The sequence below is a fragment of the Melospiza melodia genome, chromosome 2, assembly GCF_035770615.1.
Source record: "Melospiza melodia melodia isolate bMelMel2 chromosome 2, bMelMel2.pri, whole genome shotgun sequence".
NCBI classification, from domain to species: Eukaryota; Metazoa; Chordata; class Aves; order Passeriformes; family Passerellidae; genus Melospiza; species Melospiza melodia.
This window is the reverse complement of record NC_086195.1, coordinates 63,838,225-63,856,440: the sequence shown is the minus strand read 5'-3', so window position 1 is coordinate 63,856,440 and position 18,216 is coordinate 63,838,225. Positions and strand designations below refer to the sequence as shown.

The following is an 18,216-nucleotide window of genomic DNA, read 5'->3' as shown; positions in this document are numbered from 1 at the left end:
GTATTAGGAGTATTGACAATTTTACAAAGCGACACAAAGCTGCAGTGGTTTGTTGGTTGTTTTTTTCTTTTTTTTTTTTTTTTGCATGAAACGAGAATAAACCTCAAATGACAACATTGAAAAAATATACAATATATATATATAATATCTGGGGAGGGGTTGTGAGAAACCCCACTCTGAGCCCTATGGCTGGCTCTGCCTTTCGGATTTCCCTTCTTTCCAACACCTGCATCCCAGTTTGAACCGTGCCACCATCATGTGTAAGTGCCCTAACACATGTTTCTGGAGAGCCAGATGGGGGGTCAATCATGTGGGGAATGTCCACAATGAGAATGGCAGAAGATGGAGGAACATGGGAGGCAGAAATGATCAATGAGGGAGGAGCACATGTGTACACGGTGGGGGAGGAAAGAAGTTGAAAGTAAGACACCTCCTCCTTCCTGCCATATGTTCTGGGGGATCCACTGGGCGGGTGTTTTAAAGCTCCTAGTAGCGGTGAGAGACGTCACCTTTGCGGATGATGTGCCGGTCATTCATGTCACTGCTGTCCGGGGAGTCGGGTGTCTCTGAGTCGGTGCTGTCGTCATCATCCTCCATGCCCTCGCCAGCTCTGCCCTCCACACTGCCTGCTGCCCTCTCCTGACAGCTCTGGTAGGACTGGGGAGGTGACATACGGGGTGAGGGGCAGGGTGTGACAAGCCAGCTGCCCACCCAGCCCCAGCCGCGGCGGCCGCTCCTCACCTCCATGGGGTTGACGATGATGGTGAGGGCCGAGTCGTCCCAGAACATGTCGCTCTCCTTGCCCCCAGTGCTGCTGTGCCCCGACTCAGCAGCCCCAGGCACCTCTTGCCCCATTCCCCGGCGGTGCAGCGAGTGGATGCGCAGGATGCCGAGGATCACCATAAGTGCCAGGAAGCCCACACACACCACGATGATGACAGTGGCAGCACTGGGAACCACTTTGGAGAAAGAAAATGAGAAGTTGTGTCCAGAGTCTCTCACAGAAACATGCATTTCCAACCCGACGTGCAGGAACTGAGATCCCTGGGCAGAGCCTGGGTTTTTGGTCTATGCAGGAAGACAACCTGACTTGTCTGTGCCCCTGGGCACAGGCAGTTCCTGTGATGTAGACTCTATGGAGACTCTGCACATCTCTATCTGCAGAATTTGCCAGAATATGTTGCATCACATATATCTGTATCCTGCTCTTGGGAGGGAGAAATGTGTGCTGGGGACAGCCTCTAAGGGCTTGAGGATGTTTTCAGAGTGTGACTTCTATGCAAGCAGTAGAGAAAGCAAGAAGCCAAAAGATGCCTGCATTGCACATGGAGCAGATGTGAATTCTATGATAGACTTCTAATAAGTGCTGTGGCAAAAGAGTGGCTTCTCCACAGGAGAAAACCTGAAGTTCATCTAAGACCCTTAGCCCAACTTCTACGTGTTTGTTTTAGGCCTGTAGACTGACCCTCAACTCCCCAGATACCCACCTTCCCTGCAAAATCTATCTAGGCCTTCCACAAATTTGTTTGTGGTTCTGTTCAGCAGGGAAAGTTTGCTACTGCCATCAGGCAGAGCTGGGGAAGGGAGAGGCAAAAGCTGGCACATGCACAGGCTGCCCCTGCAGTGCCAGCTGCAGGACTGGAACAGCTTGGGGTCAGCCACTTTGCAAGCTGCAGCAAAAGCTAGCTCAAAGGTGCCTTGCTTGTTCCCTATGACAGGGAACCAAAATGTCTGTAAAGTCCAGAGCTTTCACAGCCCAGGAGGAATCGATTGGAGTGTGGTCATGCCTGAGGCACAGGGCTAACAGCACAAACATACATCTAGTCTAGCTTTCAAGCTTCTCTCTCCTCTGTTGTGGGGGCAAGAATTCTCCTCTTGTCTGTGTGGTGCCATCTCCTGTATTTTCCTGCCTTGCTGACCACCACCCACTCCCATTTCTTTCTTTAGAGCACTGGCAGTCTTGACTCACCTTTCTCTCCTGCTGTTGAAGCTTCTTTCTGAAATTACTTTACACAAGCCCACACAGCACCTTTGCAAGGTGCATGAATGAAGTCAGCTTACAGTTACTCTTTTTAGACCCTCTGAGGTGTAGAATTCAGCCGGCTTCTACATCAAGAAGACAATATCCCACAAGAGGATTGTTGCAGCATGCTCTAAAATACAATCTGACAAAGACTGCAGTCTTTGGCTGGCTAACGACGAGTGGAACAGGACAATAAAACGAGAATAAGGATAATGGGTGTAGGGAGCCAGAGAGGAATCCTCCACTATAGGTTCTGCCCGAATGTCAGAAAATGAGCGTCCTGATCTAAATTAATAAACCCAAAAGGTAGTATTACATACTTGGGTTGTTGTGGGTGCTTGCCAAACTGTGCCCAGACAGCTCTGCAGGTAAATGATGGCCTCGGTGCACAAACTGCTGGGAGCTCATGATATGGTTGGGATGAGCAGCTCGGTTCATGTTGTGGAGAACATTCACCTGCAGAAAGACCAGAGTGAGAGGACTCAGCCCTGTGTCCATGGCATATTCTATGCATTCCCATGCACCATGTCCTCCCCACACATGCAGAAGAATCTCTGTGCATGTATCAGTCTTGTACCTCGACAGTGAACTCGTTGCTGGAGTAGCGTCCGTTCATCTCAGTGCAGGACAGGTGAAACTTCCTTTCATAGAGGGCAGCACCGTGGTTGATGTGGTAGGAGACCTGGCGTAGGATCTCCTCGTAAACTGCAATGCTCTCCACGCCTGAGGCAGCAAGAGAGGGGTGGGGTGAGCAAGGTCCTGCTCCAAAGTCACCTGGCATCCCTACCCTGCAGCAGCCAGAGGCTGCAGAGGGATCCAAGGGAGTGCTGGGTTCGTTAATTTTGGGAAGGGCTCAGAGACGGAGCAGGCTGAGGAGGACCAGATGGAATCCCTGCTTGCATCACTAAAATAAGTGGAAGGGAAGGAAGGATTGAGAGCAATAGCCCTGTTCTGGAGAGTACAAAAGTGTTGTACCAGTCCACAAGTTGTGGGATATGTCCCTGTCATGTCATGCAAAATGCTGCTGACACCTGAGAACACCAAACCCCAAGGAGTAAGTCAGGAGGAGTGATACAAGCCTGGGTGAGAGCTGATACCATGTTCCAGCACTTTATACTGGAGGAAAAGCCATCTCCCCAAGGAAAAGGTCTGCGACTTCCAAAAGCCAGGAGTTCAAGAAACGGTGACATCTCAGTGTCACAAAGTACACCAACACATCCTAAGGTCAAGTGCTTCTCCCAGTGATGCCTGACAGTTGGTGACAGAGGCATAGTGAGGTAGCTGTGACCATGGAGAGGACATACCTGTGATGGTCAGGTAGGCAGAGGTGTTAACGAGCTCCAGGCCCCGCTGCTGCAGCAGGGCCCCATCCAGGAGCAGGTACTCCCTCTCTGGGTCCAAGTCATCTCCCACCAATGAGATCTCGCAGCCATCCAGGTTGTGCACAATCTCATCTGACATTCGTGTGTCTGTCACTGAGATGCAGACAGAAAGGAGATGTGGCCAGAAAGCCAGACAACCATCAGAGAAGGAAGGAGTTACCCAGAGGGGAACCTGCTTACCTAAGAGTGCTCACATCATATGTAATTACTTCTCCTTCTCCACCTAGCACTGACCTTAAGTAAAATCACTGTCAGTCTAATTACTTGTTTCAGGATGGTTCTAATGACATTATCTATGCACATAATAAAGTCACTCTATTTTGGAACAACATACTATTATCAGTCTAGTTCATGATAACGAATCTTGGCTGTAAGGACTTTGTTGACAATGACAGTGTGCAAATTAGAAACAACACTCACACATTCCCAGGCCCTGCACGCTTTTGAAAGCTTTTCCCTGTCTCACACTGTTGGTTACCATGGTTGAGATCTTATCTTCTTTAAAATGGCAACCACATTCAATAACTAACTACTTTCAGCAGGATTGAGAAAAATCTGCTCTCAAGTCAAGGAACTCATCATTGTGTGAGGAAAAGCAAAGCTTCTAAACAGAAAAGTAGGAGCAAAAAATCCTATTACCAGAAGAGATATGAAAGAAGTGAATGGACACAGAGCACAGACTGCAGAGAAATTATCTGAGCATGATGGAAAGAAATTGAAGGACAGGATACTGTAGGGTGTGAGGAAACTGGCTGGGAATTCACAGGAAAAAGTGAGGCAGGAAGAGAAGGAAGGGAGCAAGAAGTAAAAAAGAAAGCAGGAGAGAAGGAAGTGGGATGAGACTAAGTTAGTGCAGGAGTAGAGCGAGTAACGGGCAGGACATCCATCCAGCACTGGATTCAATGAAGGGGAATGTAGGTAAAATGTAAAAGGGATTAGGAATGAGAAGCCTGGGAAAGAATTAGGAGAGAGTGAGGCAAAGGAATTGAGTGGATAGAAAAAGTACAGGGAGGAGCAGAAAAGGATAAGAGCCGATTAGCCTACATATTGACAGACAATGTGTCTTGCTTCTAAATTTGTAAACTCTCGCTTTTGGGTGTAATTACAGGGGCTCTACTTCCTCTACAGGATTGCAACTCTTGTCTCTTACACCTTGCCCTGTGCTCCACTAACCGGTGCCATGCCAGTTCTCATCCTTCTTGGCCTCCACCTGGTGAGAAATAGAGCAGGTGATCTGGAGGTTGGGGAACAGGGGAATTCCTTCTGGAGCCTCAAGGTCTGACGCAGGATGAGCAAAGTGGGCAGTGCCACTCAGCAGGATCTGGGGGGCATCAGGCTGTAGCACCACAACATAGCCTTCCACATCAGGAATGGAGACACAGGACTCCTCACTGAAACACCTGAAGGAGAGCAGTAGAAAACATCAGTGGCCTAAGCTTCCAACAACAACATTATAAAAGATCACCTCCTGCCCATCACTTCCAGGGAAGGGAATATCCTTTTTCCAGCAGTCCTCCTAAAGCTTCCCTACAGCCTGCTGAGCAAGGTGTGTGAGAGGAGTGACACCACTGGGATCTGGTGACTTGGTCACATCAACAGAGAAAATTAAAACCAGTCCACATGCCTGGAACACTGAGAGCAGAGGCAGAAGTTCTGCATAGGGACTAGGAAGCAATACTACAGTATCCATTTGGATACTGGAAAATTGATCATTTATTCTCAGGAAGACTTTTACCCATTTTGAGACCATCTTAAAATACAATTATTTTAAAATACAAAGTGAGTCAATGTAACTTAAGTCAAAAGAGAGGCAACCCTCTTGCTGAACTGAGCCAGAGGTGCTGGTTTGCCCACTCACTTGACAGCAGTGGTGAGCCTGAGTGGCCGGACCCCAGGGGTAGCAAAGCGCAGTGAATTCATGTAAGCCACGTGCTGGATCGCGTGGTTGAAGGTTTCCACATCATCACCCTCCAAGGTGAGCAGGGACTGAGAGGGGTTCACATGAACCTAGAGGTGGAAGAGAAGAAAATACTCATGGCTCCTTGGCAAATGACAGGAATCCAGGCTGAGAGAGACACATAGGAGAAAGGTGGGGAGCTGTCTGAGGTGGGGGAGCAGGCAAAGTCCTGGGAAGCAAGGCTGGGGAGGAGAGTGGAGGAGACCCATGCAAGCTGGGCAGATGGGCATACCTTCATCCCTTTGCCCAGACTGTCGAAGTCACTGTAATCAAGCCCCTCACGGCAGGCATACAGGCATTCAATAACCTCCCGGCTCTCCAAGCTACCAGGGCGCACAGTGAAGCCAGCCAAGTAACCATGGAAGTAGTGGTGGATCGACAGAGGATCTCCTGAGGGAAACATGGCAGGCGGAGGGTGTGAGAGACATGGCGAGGAAGAGAGCGAAACCACAGCAGCAACAGTGTGAGGGCCATGCAGAGCTAAGGGACGTGGAGGGACACACAGGGGGGCATGGGGCATGGAAAAGCCCAGACAACAAAAGCAACAATGTGAGGGACATAAGATGTTAACAGAGGTAGAGGGGGACAGAGGATTGAACAGGATATGGAAAAGCAAAGACAACAAGAAGACAGGGGATGCTGAAGAAAGAAGATGAACATTTTTGAAATTCCAGATGGGGGAAAGCGAGAAAAACAGACCAACAAAAAGACAAGGACAGCAAATGGTGGGTAGCATAGAGAAGTTTCTGTCAAACTGCTGAATGCCAGATGGAAACAATTTCTAGTCCCCTTCTCACTCTGCTTCCTGTGAGGGCTTGTAAAAGAAACTACACATTCCACAGATAGTTAGGGATGAGGTGACATCTCCTGATGTCTCTAATGGCTATTGTGTTCTTCAGAGACCAGCTTTAATGATCAGGCATGAGTACTCTTTATCCACACAAAAAGCATTCTCCAACTCTCAAAGCAGACTGCAGTCCTTCCATCAGCCTCTTCATGCTCCACAGGTACCAAGGTATCAAGGACCAACCTGCCAAATAGGGGGTTTCCTCCCACAGTGGAGGGAGGTGGCAGGACAGGACTGGGGAAGCTGTATGAGGAAGGCACCATGCAAAAAGTGATAGTCATGCACAGTCAAGAGGGGAAGAGATCCATCTTCTTTCTTTTCCCTACCTTGCACAGAATCAGTGGCATTTTCGCTTCCTTTGGTTTTCTCTTTGGTTTTCTCCTCTGCAAAAGGAGAACATCTGGATGAGCAATAAGGCATTAGAAGATGGTAGTTACAGGGTCAGGCAAGTATCTCTACAAGGGCCTGTATTAGCCGGTGCCCACGAACAGCTCTGTGCCAGGCAGTGCGCACTTCAGCCCTAGAGGCAGCACATCACAGATGACAGAGGGCAGAGTTCCTCTCATGAGGCTGATAGTGACACCACAGGACAAGTAACTGACTTAAGGGATAAACTACAATATTTGCAGTTTTTCAATCCTTTCCCAATGTTATCTCTTTTTTAAATTAGCCATGTTCACAGCCAGCTATGTTCTCAATATTCCTTAGAGACACAGATAGCTCCAGGAAATGGTCTCAAGCTGATCAATATTGGTTGTTTGCAAAACACCAGTCAAGAGAGCACAGAGCTGCGGGAAGATCTCTGACCTCAGAGAAGCAGCAGTACAGCAAAGATTTGATCTTGCTAGAAACTTCCGCTGGAGTGAAGGCAAGCAGTAGGAAAATTCCTTTAGTTCTGTCCTGCTTCAGTCTAGCAGGAGAACTGAAGGATCCGAGAAGTGCAGCCTCGCATCTCCATAGAAGAGGTTTTAATCTAGTAGTGATCTAACTTTGTTCCTTACCCGATTTTTGTCTTTCAACCCAATTCCTATACAGAAGGATTTATGACTTTTTCATATAGACCCTCAAGACACAGAAATCCCCATCAACACAATCAGCAGCACAAATAGGACTTCCTGTTGAAAGTACTGATAGAAACGCCAGTGCCTGAATGAGGTACAGATTTCAACTCTCCTCTGCCTGAAAGCTGGTTATCCAATGCATATTCTGTGCCTGCTCTCCAGGAAGCTGCCAGTGACACTTTCCCCTGAGCTGTTACTACCTTGGTCCATGAGGAAGGAAGGAGCCACACTAGCTTTGGTGCCAAGCGGGCAAGATGGCTGCGGCATGGTCTGCATCATTTAGTACTGGGTGGTGGTTCTCTCCCCTCTCCTGGATCTCCCTCCACCCCTTTTTCCCTCATGGGAGAGGCACGGCCTGGGGACCGGGCACTCACCGGCCCAGCAGGCCCCGATCATGAGGGAAGGCTCGGGCCGCGGCGGGTGGATGAGGCCGTTGTCATGGATCAGGGCAGGGTCGTAGGAGACGCCATCCACGTACAGCGTCACCGTGGGGAACTCCAGGTTGAGGGCGTAGTGGTGCCACTCGTCATCGCAGACCTGCAGCAGACAGCAGAGCACGGCATCGGCAAAGGGCAGAAGGAGAAGGGACGTGGGGAGGATGCAAACCCTTCCTCACCTGCTCAAGCTTCCAGAGGAATTTCACAGGCCTCGCGCTTTCCAGCAACGGCCAGTAGAGGAAAGAAATCCGGCAGCCATGCACAGCCAGAGAGTAGTGAGAGTAGCCATCCTCTGCCAGGGACAAGCACAGGAATTACATGTCACACTCCAAGCAGTCCCACTAGCCAGAACCCAGAATCCCACCATGCCATGCATGACTGGCACTCAGCACCATGTGCTCAAAAGACACTTGAGCGCTCCGAGGAAAAGGGACACCTAAAGAAGCCATGTTCCTAAGGAGGAACCCCTGCCCCAGTCCTGCTCTGGAACAGCAGAGATTCACCCCTGCAGGGACAATGCCTTCTAAGGAACTAAGAGGCAGTGGGCAGAAGTGTCACCACCCCAGGACAAGCACAGGAATTACATGTCACACTCCAAGCAGTCCCACTAGCCAGAACCCAGAATCCCACCATGCCATGCATGACTGGCACTCAGCACCGTGTGCTCAAAAGACACTTGAGCACTCCGAGGAAAAGGGACACCTAAAGAAGCCATGTTCCTAAGGAGGAACCCCTGCCCCAGTCCTGCTCTGGAACAGCAGAGATTCACCCCTGCAGGGACAATGCCTTCTAAGGAACTAAGAGGCAGCGGGCAGAAGTGTCACCACCCCAGGAGAAGTCTCACCGCTCCGCACTGTACTGCAGATCACCGTCTCCTCTTCCCGCCTGCCTTTGCTGGGCACCACAGCATGCTTCATCCACAGGGACAGGGTGAAGTGGTCACTCAGCCCCTCATGGCCATTCGGGCCATTCACCACAGGCACCTGGGCAGCCTGGCTGCCATTGAACCAGTAGATAAGGCTGCTGTCCTGGCTGTAGTGCACCGAGAGCCGCGCTGTCCAGTTTGCTGTGGGACTAGGCACTGGCAGCAGGTCAATCTCTCCTGAGGCAGCACCTACCGAGAAGGGAGGGAGTCAGGAATGTTGGCATGGGAGAATAAGGAGCTTGAGAACTGGGGATCAGATTAAGTGGGCACTGGAAACCTCACTGTAATGTCTCAGTGCACAGGGAGATGCGGAGTTGCCTAAAGGCCTTCTCCTATCTGGAGAAGAATGGTAACTTTCTGTTAAGTGCTGAGGGAAGTCCCACAGACTCTGCATACTGGGAAAATGCACATAAATCTCTGGATTCCCAGCAAGGAAAGCACAGGTAGTCCCTTATAAAGCTAGAAAGTTGTGGAAGTGTTCAGTGCCAGGTTGGATGAGACTCTGAGCAACCTGGCCTTGTGCAAGGTCTCTCTGTCTCTGGCAGGGATGATGGAACTAGAGGATCTTTAAAGTACCTTCCATTCCAAACCATTCCACAATTCCACGTGATATGGGCAGGAACACCCATTGCCCCTCAGTGCAACACACAAGCAGACATGAGAAATGTGTTCCCCAGCATCTCTGCTGTGTGAGGGGCAGGGTGCTGTGCCACAGCCTCCCTCAGTCCAGGAAAGAACCAATTCACCACAGAGTTTGCGCAGGGACTTCTCCGAGTAGTTGTCCCGGTCACAGCCCTTGGCCACGTGGTTGGTCTGCAGCTCCACCGTGGCCTGGATGTTCCACAGAGGCTCATCACAGGTCTCCAGGTGAATGGTGGGGAATAGTGCCAGGCTGCCTGCACCGGGGGTGTACTCAATCCTCTTGTTCCAGCCTAATGGAAAGGAGTGAAAGTGAGGGATTAGGATCTGCCAAGGACACAGGGCCAGAACACCTGGCATACACACAAGTGGCATCTATGGATTAGTCCAAATTTTTGGCCCTTTCCACATTGGAAACACAGCTTTATGCAGCTGGCATCAACGCATGGGAAGATTTCCTAGAATCACAGAGTCCCAGGCCCCAGCTTCCACAGCTAATACTGGTGTGTCATCACTCTGTGGTTGGTCAGCTTCTCTTATCAGACAGAGCAGGTGTTTAGTTGCGTTGATTTCCCCTTAATTTTAATAGACTAAGGTGAACCTGCAGGAACATGCCACCACTGGAAAAGACAATATCTTCCAGAAGAGCAGCCCCAAAAACAATCTTTGCTAAATACAGTCTATGAGCATTATCAAACACATGGCAGCTCACAGTAATCCAAGGAATGATTTTCCAGTGGCTTTGCAACAGACTTAGACATTTATTGTGACCCCTGATGGAGATGAGCTGGTGCCAGAACTGAACCATATATGTGGGCACACAAATTTATATTTTTATATACAAACATTTGTGATAAGCAGGACTGAGTAGTAGCTGAGGAAAAGCGAAGAGAAGAGATAAATGTGTCTGGAGGTTTCATACCCTGCCAGCTGGGCTTGCAGGTGGGTTTCACCTGGATTTCCACTTCAGCATCATCAGAAGCCCTCTTCTTTCCACAGTCATAGGCTGTCACTGTGAATTTGTAGACACGATCCGCACTGTACTGCAGCTTCTCCGTGTTCTCAATGTTCCCTGGTTTGCAAAACAAAGAGATCAAGGTAGAGGACATGCAGTCTCCTCAAAGACGTTCCTTCTAAAAATCACTCATATCTTTGATCAATGACAAAAACAACCAAAAAAGAGTTGAGTCACTCTGCCCAGTGTCACTTTGTAAAAAGTTATAGCATCCCACAAAATGGATGCTGCTGCTCCCACCAGGACAGATCAGCAGCACTGGAAAATTTATACAGCACCGCTCTGCCTTCAGATGGGGCTGGCAGAGAAGGAGCAGAGCAGGAGAACAGGAGTGATGTGCACGTGGTGGGTGAGGATTCTTACCATCGTTGTCAATGAGGAAGGGAATATTGGGGGTGAGGATCTCGTAGTAGCAGATCTGGCTGTACTGCGGGGAGCAGTCGCCGTCGATGGCCTCCACACGCAAGATGCGGTCGTACAGCTTTCCCTCGGTCACTGCCACGCGGTACAGCTTCTCCACAAAGACTGGGGCAAACTCATTCACGTCATTCACCCGGACGTGCACTGTGGCCCTGATGCAGAGAGACATTGGTAAGAACTGATGGGCTGATTATGAGCCACGCACCAACTAAATTTCAGAGTAAGTCACTCTTTTAAAATGCACCACTCTGATTCCTAGCTGTCAAAAGCAAGGACAAGGAAAGACACCTTGATTTCAGTGCAGCAATGCCGTCACACAGGTGCTTGGACAATGGTTTCCAAGCACTCAGAAAGAGCAAAAGTAATAATAATGCAATCTGGACCTCCTACCAATATGCAGCAATGTAAAACAGCACTTTCAGAAGCTGCTGTCAAACAGCCCTCCTTTCTGCATTCACTCATGTGACAGCCAGTGAACATTTCTCTTTGGGTCTTCTCAGCATGTTGAGTTACAATGTCATGGCTAGAGAAAAATACTTCTGGCTAAAGGAAGTGTTTCCACAGCAAATGTCCTGTGCATTTTTGTCACATATCACATTTTGTACCATGCAGCAATGTCTGCATGAACTTACTTGTGTGATTTTTTGGTATTTGCCCCATCAGGTCCCTCTCCACAGTCATAGGCCTGGATGGTAAATGTGTGCTCCTTATGCGCTTCACAATCCACTGGTTCCTTGGCCCGGATCAGCCCCTCTCCTGTAGCTTTGTCCAGGATCACAGCTTCAAAAGGTACCCCTGACCCATGGATCCTGAACCCACAGATTTCACCTGGTACACACAAAAACAGAGAGGAAGGGAAGAAAGAAAAGGACTGAGGAGAACACATTACATCTCTTTCTTTCCTTTCCCATATTTTCTTCCTTTCTAACTTACACTTTCCATTCTCCCCGACTATCATCCTTCATCTTGAGCAGTTTTTGGCTCCCTAGGATTTCCTCCTGCTATCCCTTACAGCCATTAACGGTGCAGATTGCCATCTACTGGAGAATACTCCCACGGCAAGGAGTCCTGGCCAGCATCAGGAAAGATTGAAGGTTACAAGGCTCAAGCTACATTTATTAGTGCTACACAGCCCTGGGGGAGCACCTTATTTCTCCTCTGCATCCCTCAGGGAGGCAAAACGGGCCAGACACTGCAGATAGCCAGAGCATGAAGATCCACGATGTCTCATCCACCCACACGTGCAGGATGCGCAGAGTACCGCAGGGAACTGCAGATAGGGTCACCTAAACCCTAAAATTCAGTTCCCAGGGACCACATTTACTCTCCCAAAGCTGAGGAAGAACATGTGAGGAAACCCCAGGTGTGGCCTAAGCAAGCACTAGGAATACAACCACTGAGAGCCTGGACTGTTGCTCCCGGGATTTGTGCTCACTGTGAGGGGATGTAGCACTGCCAAGGAAGGGTGCCCTACCAGCTTTCTCCAGGGCTCACAGACTCAGCACTGTGCATGTGATCTTTGGAAATAGCAGAACTGCGTCAAAAAGTAGCTGGCTCCACCCTCAGTTCCTCTCCCCGAGGAAACAGCTCACAGCATCCTAAATCAAGCTGTGCCCAAATTGCCTCCAGACTTCACTAGGGACCTCCTCCGGAACAAGGTTTGGAGGTGACTGTTTCCTGAAGAGGGGTAGGATCCAGTATAGGGATGAATGTCACTGTGTCCCTGCCTCTCCTTGCACCCTTGCCAGAGCTGTTCCCCACCTACCTGCATAGCGCAGTGGGGCATCTTTGTCCAGAGCAAACAGCGGCGGGTTGAGCAGGACGGTGTTGTCATTCTCCATGACGATGCCCTGGTACTCGGCTTCAATCCATGGTTTGTGCTTGTTTGCTGAGGCAGATTTGGGGGAAGGGATTGGAGGACAGGAATGTATTAGCCAACAACTGCAGATTCAGTAGGAAAAGAGGAAGAATTTCATCCCCTGGCAAGTAACAACCACCTTCTTCTCTAGAAATAAAGACATCTAAAATAGGCTGGGAGAAAAAAGTTATCTTTATTTAGCTCTACTCATGGGAGACCTCTTCAGAAACAATGTGTTCCTTCTTGTGTCCTCATTACTATCTTATTAGAAATAGGTGGAGAGACACCTGGGTTGCCCAGAAAAGCTGGAGCAGCTAAAAAAAAAGTGAAGTCAAGAGGCAGAAGCAGCCTCAGCCTGGAGACAGATTCCAAATACTACATCCTTTAAGCTCAATGAAGCCATAATGGAAGGACCCAGGCTACATCTTCCCTTGGAGTAACCCCAGGGGACAATGCAGCCATTATCACTTCTGCCTAGCACCCTCTAGACTAAGGCCCAGGACCTACACAGACATGCCCAGGTACACCTTCAGTCAGCCATCCTATGCAAATAGCAGCCTATCCTGAGAGCCCTTTGCTCTTTCCTTCCCCACTCCAATGGTGAGCACCATATTCCTTTGGGCCCTCCTTGCTAATCCTGTTGGCTGGAGCCCAGCCAGGCTTGGCATGGAGGCAGCAGCCAGCAGGAGGCTCTGAAAAATGTCACAGGCCCAGAAATAGCAAATTAATCTTTATCACACAGGCTCCGGGGCAGGGAAAGGGAGAAATAAAGGGGTGGGGGGGAGGGAAGGGGAGGGGATCAGAGGGGAGAGAGGAAAAAAAATCATTACAAATTACAAACCCCTCCCCCATGCCCACTCCCTGCCAAATGGGCCTCAGAGATTATATTACATGGCCTAGTTACAACCCCCATTCCCAGATAATCCCCCACTCTCCCACCCCCTGGAGACCAAGATTTATTACAACCAGCAACACTTTGAGCACAGCATGGCTCAGAGCTGGTGGGGAGTAGGATACTGAGCCATTCCCCTCAAGGGCACTACTTCCAATATGTTGAATCCATCCTCTGCAGCACAGTGTCCTCTGAAAGGCCATACTGGCATGGCCTCGTGTGTTGGCTCAAAAGGGGAGGCATCCTGTGCAACCAACCAAGCACTTGTGCATTTTGGGGCCGGGGGGGCTGCCAGGGGTGGCTGGGGGGCAGCAGGCAGGGTGACAGGTCAGCGAGGGGATGTCCCAGCAGGGCAGAGCGGGCAGATCCAGCCTGGAGTGGCAGCGAAGAGCGTGGGTTGGCACTTCACCACCACCGTATCGACTGAGATTATAAAGCATTGCGTAGGAAATCCAGAGCAACATCCATCCTGCTCAGTATGCAGGTGGAATCCTCCCTGTGTGCAAGTGCCCGCGGCTCCCCCTGCCCGCCCATTGTCCCCACCGGATTCCATTCTGCTCCGGCTCTATCCATGCGCCACACCACCGAGGTGGGGATCCAGAGCTATAAATGCCAAATGTGCCCTGTTGCTGGGGTAACAAGCTGATGGTACAGAGATAAATCCTTTGCTGCATCCACCTGCAACTTGGGGATCACCAATCTGATTTCTCGGGAAATGAGTTGTTGGAGAACAGAAAAACATTTTAGGAATATTTTTAGGATACAGACTCCTACCAGGATACAGACTCCTACCAGCTTCAAGAAAGCTCCCGTCAATCTAATATAATTTGCCAAAGGTGAGTAGGTGTTTCCGAGTGCAAATTCACAAAGGAGAGGGAGAATCCAGAGCGTGAGGGGCCTTTCCTTGCCACCAAGCCCCATGGAAGCAGAGCAGAACAAACAAATGCCCCTACCAATGTCAGGGTGCACACAGCTCTGCGGCGCACCCGCCCCGTAGCCCTGACTCTTCCAAGGAATGGAAAGCACCCTAAGGTGTCACATTCCCCGATGAGCCCAGCGTCCCTCAAATGTTCACAGATTTTGCCACCCTGTCAGATTACCAACACGCTGACTGCCCTCGGATTAATCTCCCAGGCTTGTATCTACCAGAAACCTACACCTTTCTCCATCACTCTGTGTGCTCAAAGAACATCTGCATTGAGAAGGTTACAGCTGTAGTGCTGGGGTGGTTTGGGGGTCTTTCATCTTTGTCACATGAAATACATAAAATCAGCCTGCATCGCTAACACATAACTATGCATAAACAGTTCCTATTGACAGATTGTAGATGGATGAACTAGGACTGGAAGATGGAGCCGGGGAATGTGTTTTATGAAATGCAGGGGTTTGTGGAGAAACAACATATTCTCTCTCAGCATGCTAGGGAAGGAATGGGAATCTAAATCCGCCCAGTGATAACTAAACAAAAGCATGACAAGTGGGTGGAAAAGGGGAAAACGCGAGGGGAGCGCCAGGAGACGAAAGAATGGAGAAAAAAGCGGTGGTAGGATGACAGATGGACAAAGTAGAGAATGGAGATGGGGTGGCATGAGAGCGCCCGAAGGGGCGAAGAAAGCCGGGGCCGCCGGGGACCGCGGAGATGCCCCGAAAAAACGTGTCGGGCGAAGGCGGCGGGTAGCGCGGAGCCGCACCGCCACCGCGGGGGCGGATGGACGTGCCCCGGCCAGCGCGTCCCTCCAGAGCCCCTCGGCGGGGGCTGCTGGTGGGTCCCAGCGGAGCTCCCGCCGCCGCCCGGACCGTGCCCGCGGCGCTCCGCCGCTCACCTTTGTTGGAGGAGCTGCCGGGCAGCGCGGCGCAGAGGCAGAGCAGAGGGACGAGGACGGCGGCGCGGGGCCGAGGGTCGCCCATCGCGGCGGCGGCGGCGGCGGGTCCCGGCAGGACCCACGCCCTCGCTCCCGCGGCGGCGGCGGCGCGCAGGGACGGCGGCACCTCCGGCAGCGGCTCCGCGCCCCGCCCGGCCCCGCCCCGCACTGCAGCATGACGTCACGGGCGGCGGGGGGCGCAGCCAATGCGCGCGGCCGCCCGCCAGGTGCCGCGGGACCGGGATGCGGGATGGGGATGCGGGACCGGGATACGGGACCGAGATGCGGGATCGGGATGCGGGACCGGGATGCGGGATGGGGATGCGGGATGGGGATGAGGGATGGGGATACGGGACCGGGATGCGGAACCGGAATGCGGGACGGGGATGCGGGATGGGGATGCGTGATGGGGAGGCGGGATGGGGATGCGGAACCGGGATGCAGGCGGGGCGCGCCGGCCGCTCCTCGCCTCCCCACTGTGGGCCGGGCTGTCCGCGGAGCGCGGCGACGGCTGCAGGCGCCTGCCCGGGGAGGGGGGAAGCTTCGACACCGGGACGAGGAGGGCGTGGAGGTCGGGGGGGATGCGGGGGCGAGGGGCCACAGAGCGCACCCGGAGCCCCGGCTCGGGCTGGGCAGGGCGGAGCTGCCAGCCTGCCGCCGCCTCTCCTCGACGGGGTGTCCGCACCGCGGGGAGCGCAGGCCGGGGCGCTGCTCCGACGAAGCTCGCAGCCACCGGCGCCACGGTGTGTGGAGGGTCCGGTGAGGGAGGGCTCCTTGCCGCTGGTTGGAAGTCCAGAGTTTAACACGAGCAGCTCCCGAGGAGGGCGGAGGGTGAGGAGGTAACCCGCCGTCCCTACGTCCTGCCCAGGCGAGGCGGAGATGCCGGAGCAGGGGCCGTCCCGGGCCTTTCCGCGCCCCCCGGCGCGGGGACTCTTACTGCGGCGGGGGGCGCGGGGACCGGGCCGCTCCGCGCCGCGGGACAGCCGCCGGCCCGCCCGGAGAGCCAGCCTGGTCCCGGCGCCGCTGCTGCCCGGCTGCTTGTGCTCCTTCCTCCGCACCGTCCGCCGCGTCCCTGTGCCCCGGCATGCCTCCCAACCTCACCGGCTATTACCGCTTCGTCTCCCAAGAGAACATGGACAATTACCTGCGCGCTTTAGGTAACGCTCCCCTCCCCATCGCGCTCCCTCCTCCCCTTTAGTTCCGTATCTCCAAAAAGTTAGGAGTCGGAAAGGGGAAGGAGGAAGGGAATTGGGAACCTTCAGGTCCTTCGTCTCCTACCACCACTTTTGCGCTGTGGTAGGAGAGGAAAAGAGGTACTATGGCTGATGCTCCTTGGCTAAAAGAGTGGAGGAGCTCTGCTGGAGGAGCGACCTGGGTCGTCCACACATCTCCCCTCTTTCTCATCCTCTAGATATCAACGTGGTCCTGCGAAAGCTGGTCTGCCTACTGAAGCCGGACAAAGAGATTATCCACACGGGAGATCACATGGTCATCCGCACCATCACCTCCCTGCGGGACTATGTTATGGATTTCGACGTGGGAGTCCAGTTTGAGGAAGACTTGGGACCCGTGGATGGACGCAAGTGCCAGGTGAGAAAGCCGAGCAGTGCAGTTTCACAGGGGACTGGGGTGTGCTAAAGAGTTCAGGGACTTGCTCAGCTTTTTGACTCAATACCCAGGTGAGAACCAAGCCCAGAGCTGGCATGCCCCTGCAGGTCCAGGAGTAAGTGGTTCTATGAGTAAATCACTCACTGCCAAGAGAATGAGCAGCAGAGAGCCAGAAACCAGTTCTCTGGGATCCGGAGGATATTATCCTCTGGAGCAAAGCCCTGAAAAGATAGAATGTCGGGCCACTTGGCAGAACTCTGTTGTTGCGCTTGGAAGCCAGAGGGTCATTCACCTCCAACAAAGACCATCTGTCCCAAGGAACCACTAAAGAGACACCAGATCAGGGACTGCATTTGATATTGTATCGGAGAGGAACAGCCAGTGTCAGCGCTGGAAACATGTATCACGCTGATCCATTTGTCTCAGGACCATGTCTCCCCTCTCCTTCCCTTCAGACAACCGTGTCCTGGGAGGGGGATCAGCTGGTGTGCGAGCAGCTCGGAGAGAAGAGGAACCGCGGCTGGAGGCACTGGTTGGAGGGGGACCAGCTGCATCTGGTGAGGAGGGATCCGGTGCAGCTTGCAAAATCCCGGTCGCAGCGAGTGGGGGGACACAGTGTTGGCTCTGAGCCGGCCCTGCAGTTTCCTTCCCCCTTCTCTGAGACTTCATCCCCGGCTCTGCGGGGGGCAGCCACCGCTGCACACAAACATCCGCCTCCAGGGTTTAAAAGTTAAACTCAAACGTTCAACAGCTCCACAAAGCCGATGTCCCTTCCCTGCCCTGCAGCCAGACCCGCAGGGGCTTTGGGAGGGCTCCAGCCAGCAGCGGGAGGGCTGGCAGAACTGGGGAGAGGCAGGAGGGGATCCAACCTAAACTCCTCTCTTGCCTCCCCTTTCCCAGCGCATGACTGCCGAAGACGAGGTCTGCGTCCAGGTTTTCCAGAAGGTGAAGTGAGCGCTCCCCGCAGAGATGCCCGGGCGGGACCCGCGCTCCCCAGTGCGAGAAAGAAAAAGAAACACGACCTGATCGAGCCGAGCCCCCCCGTAGCAGCGTGTTTTCTTGAGCCTCGCCCACCGGCCAGCGGCGGCCGGGGGTCACGGCTGGGCCGGGCCGGCGGCAGCGGGAGGCGGGCAGCGGGACGGGCCGGGGCGGGAGCGCTGGGCCGCCGGCGGCGCGGAGGCTCCTTTCAGAATAAGAGCGCTCGGGGAGGAGCGGGGCGGGGGCTGCCCCGGCACCGGCCCGGCCCCGCAGCTCCCGCGCTCCTCCCGCCGCCCCACCGCGGCCGGACCC

At 52.8% G+C, this 18,216-nt stretch overlaps 2 protein-coding genes across 2 annotated transcripts; one reads left to right on the top strand and one right to left on the bottom strand.

Moving 5' to 3' along the window:
- Positions 1-56: 56 nt before the first annotated feature.
- On the bottom strand, positions 57-15,495 carry CLSTN3 (calsyntenin 3). Its single transcript, XM_063148533.1, is given in 19 exon segments — positions 57-657; positions 742-959; positions 2,344-2,479; positions 2,601-2,746; positions 3,328-3,498; positions 4,579-4,805; positions 5,264-5,412; positions 5,595-5,752; positions 6,536-6,592; positions 7,645-7,807; positions 7,887-7,999; positions 8,552-8,821; positions 9,379-9,564; positions 10,194-10,343; positions 10,650-10,858; positions 11,339-11,534; positions 12,472-12,594; positions 15,280-15,457; positions 15,460-15,495. Coding segments are annotated over 19 exon segments (3,057 nt in total). The 3' UTR covers positions 57-486.
- Positions 15,496-16,305: 810 nt separating this feature from the next.
- RBP5 (retinol binding protein 5) lies at positions 16,306-17,961 on the top strand. Its single transcript, XM_063150421.1, has 4 exons — positions 16,306-16,475; positions 16,730-16,908; positions 17,382-17,483; positions 17,827-17,961. Exons 1-4 carry the CDS (start codon positions 16,403-16,405, stop codon positions 17,878-17,880), a joined length of 408 nt encoding a protein of 135 aa, XP_063006491.1. The 5' UTR covers positions 16,306-16,402; the 3' UTR covers positions 17,881-17,961.
- Positions 17,962-18,216: the final 255 nt, after the last annotated feature.

Bases quoted from the DNA above. Each gene is read 5' to 3' on its own strand.
- RBP5 (XM_063150421.1), top strand. From the start codon at position 16,403: ATGCCTCCCAACCTCACCGGCTATTACCGCTTCGTCTCCCAAGAGAAC. The intron at 16,476-16,729 runs GTAACGCTCCCC...CTCATCCTCTAG, and splicing joins CAATTACCTGCGCGCTTTAG to ATATCAACGTGGTCCTGCGA. The intron at 16,909-17,381 runs GTGAGAAAGCCG...CCTTCCCTTCAG, and splicing joins TGGATGGACGCAAGTGCCAG to ACAACCGTGTCCTGGGAGGG.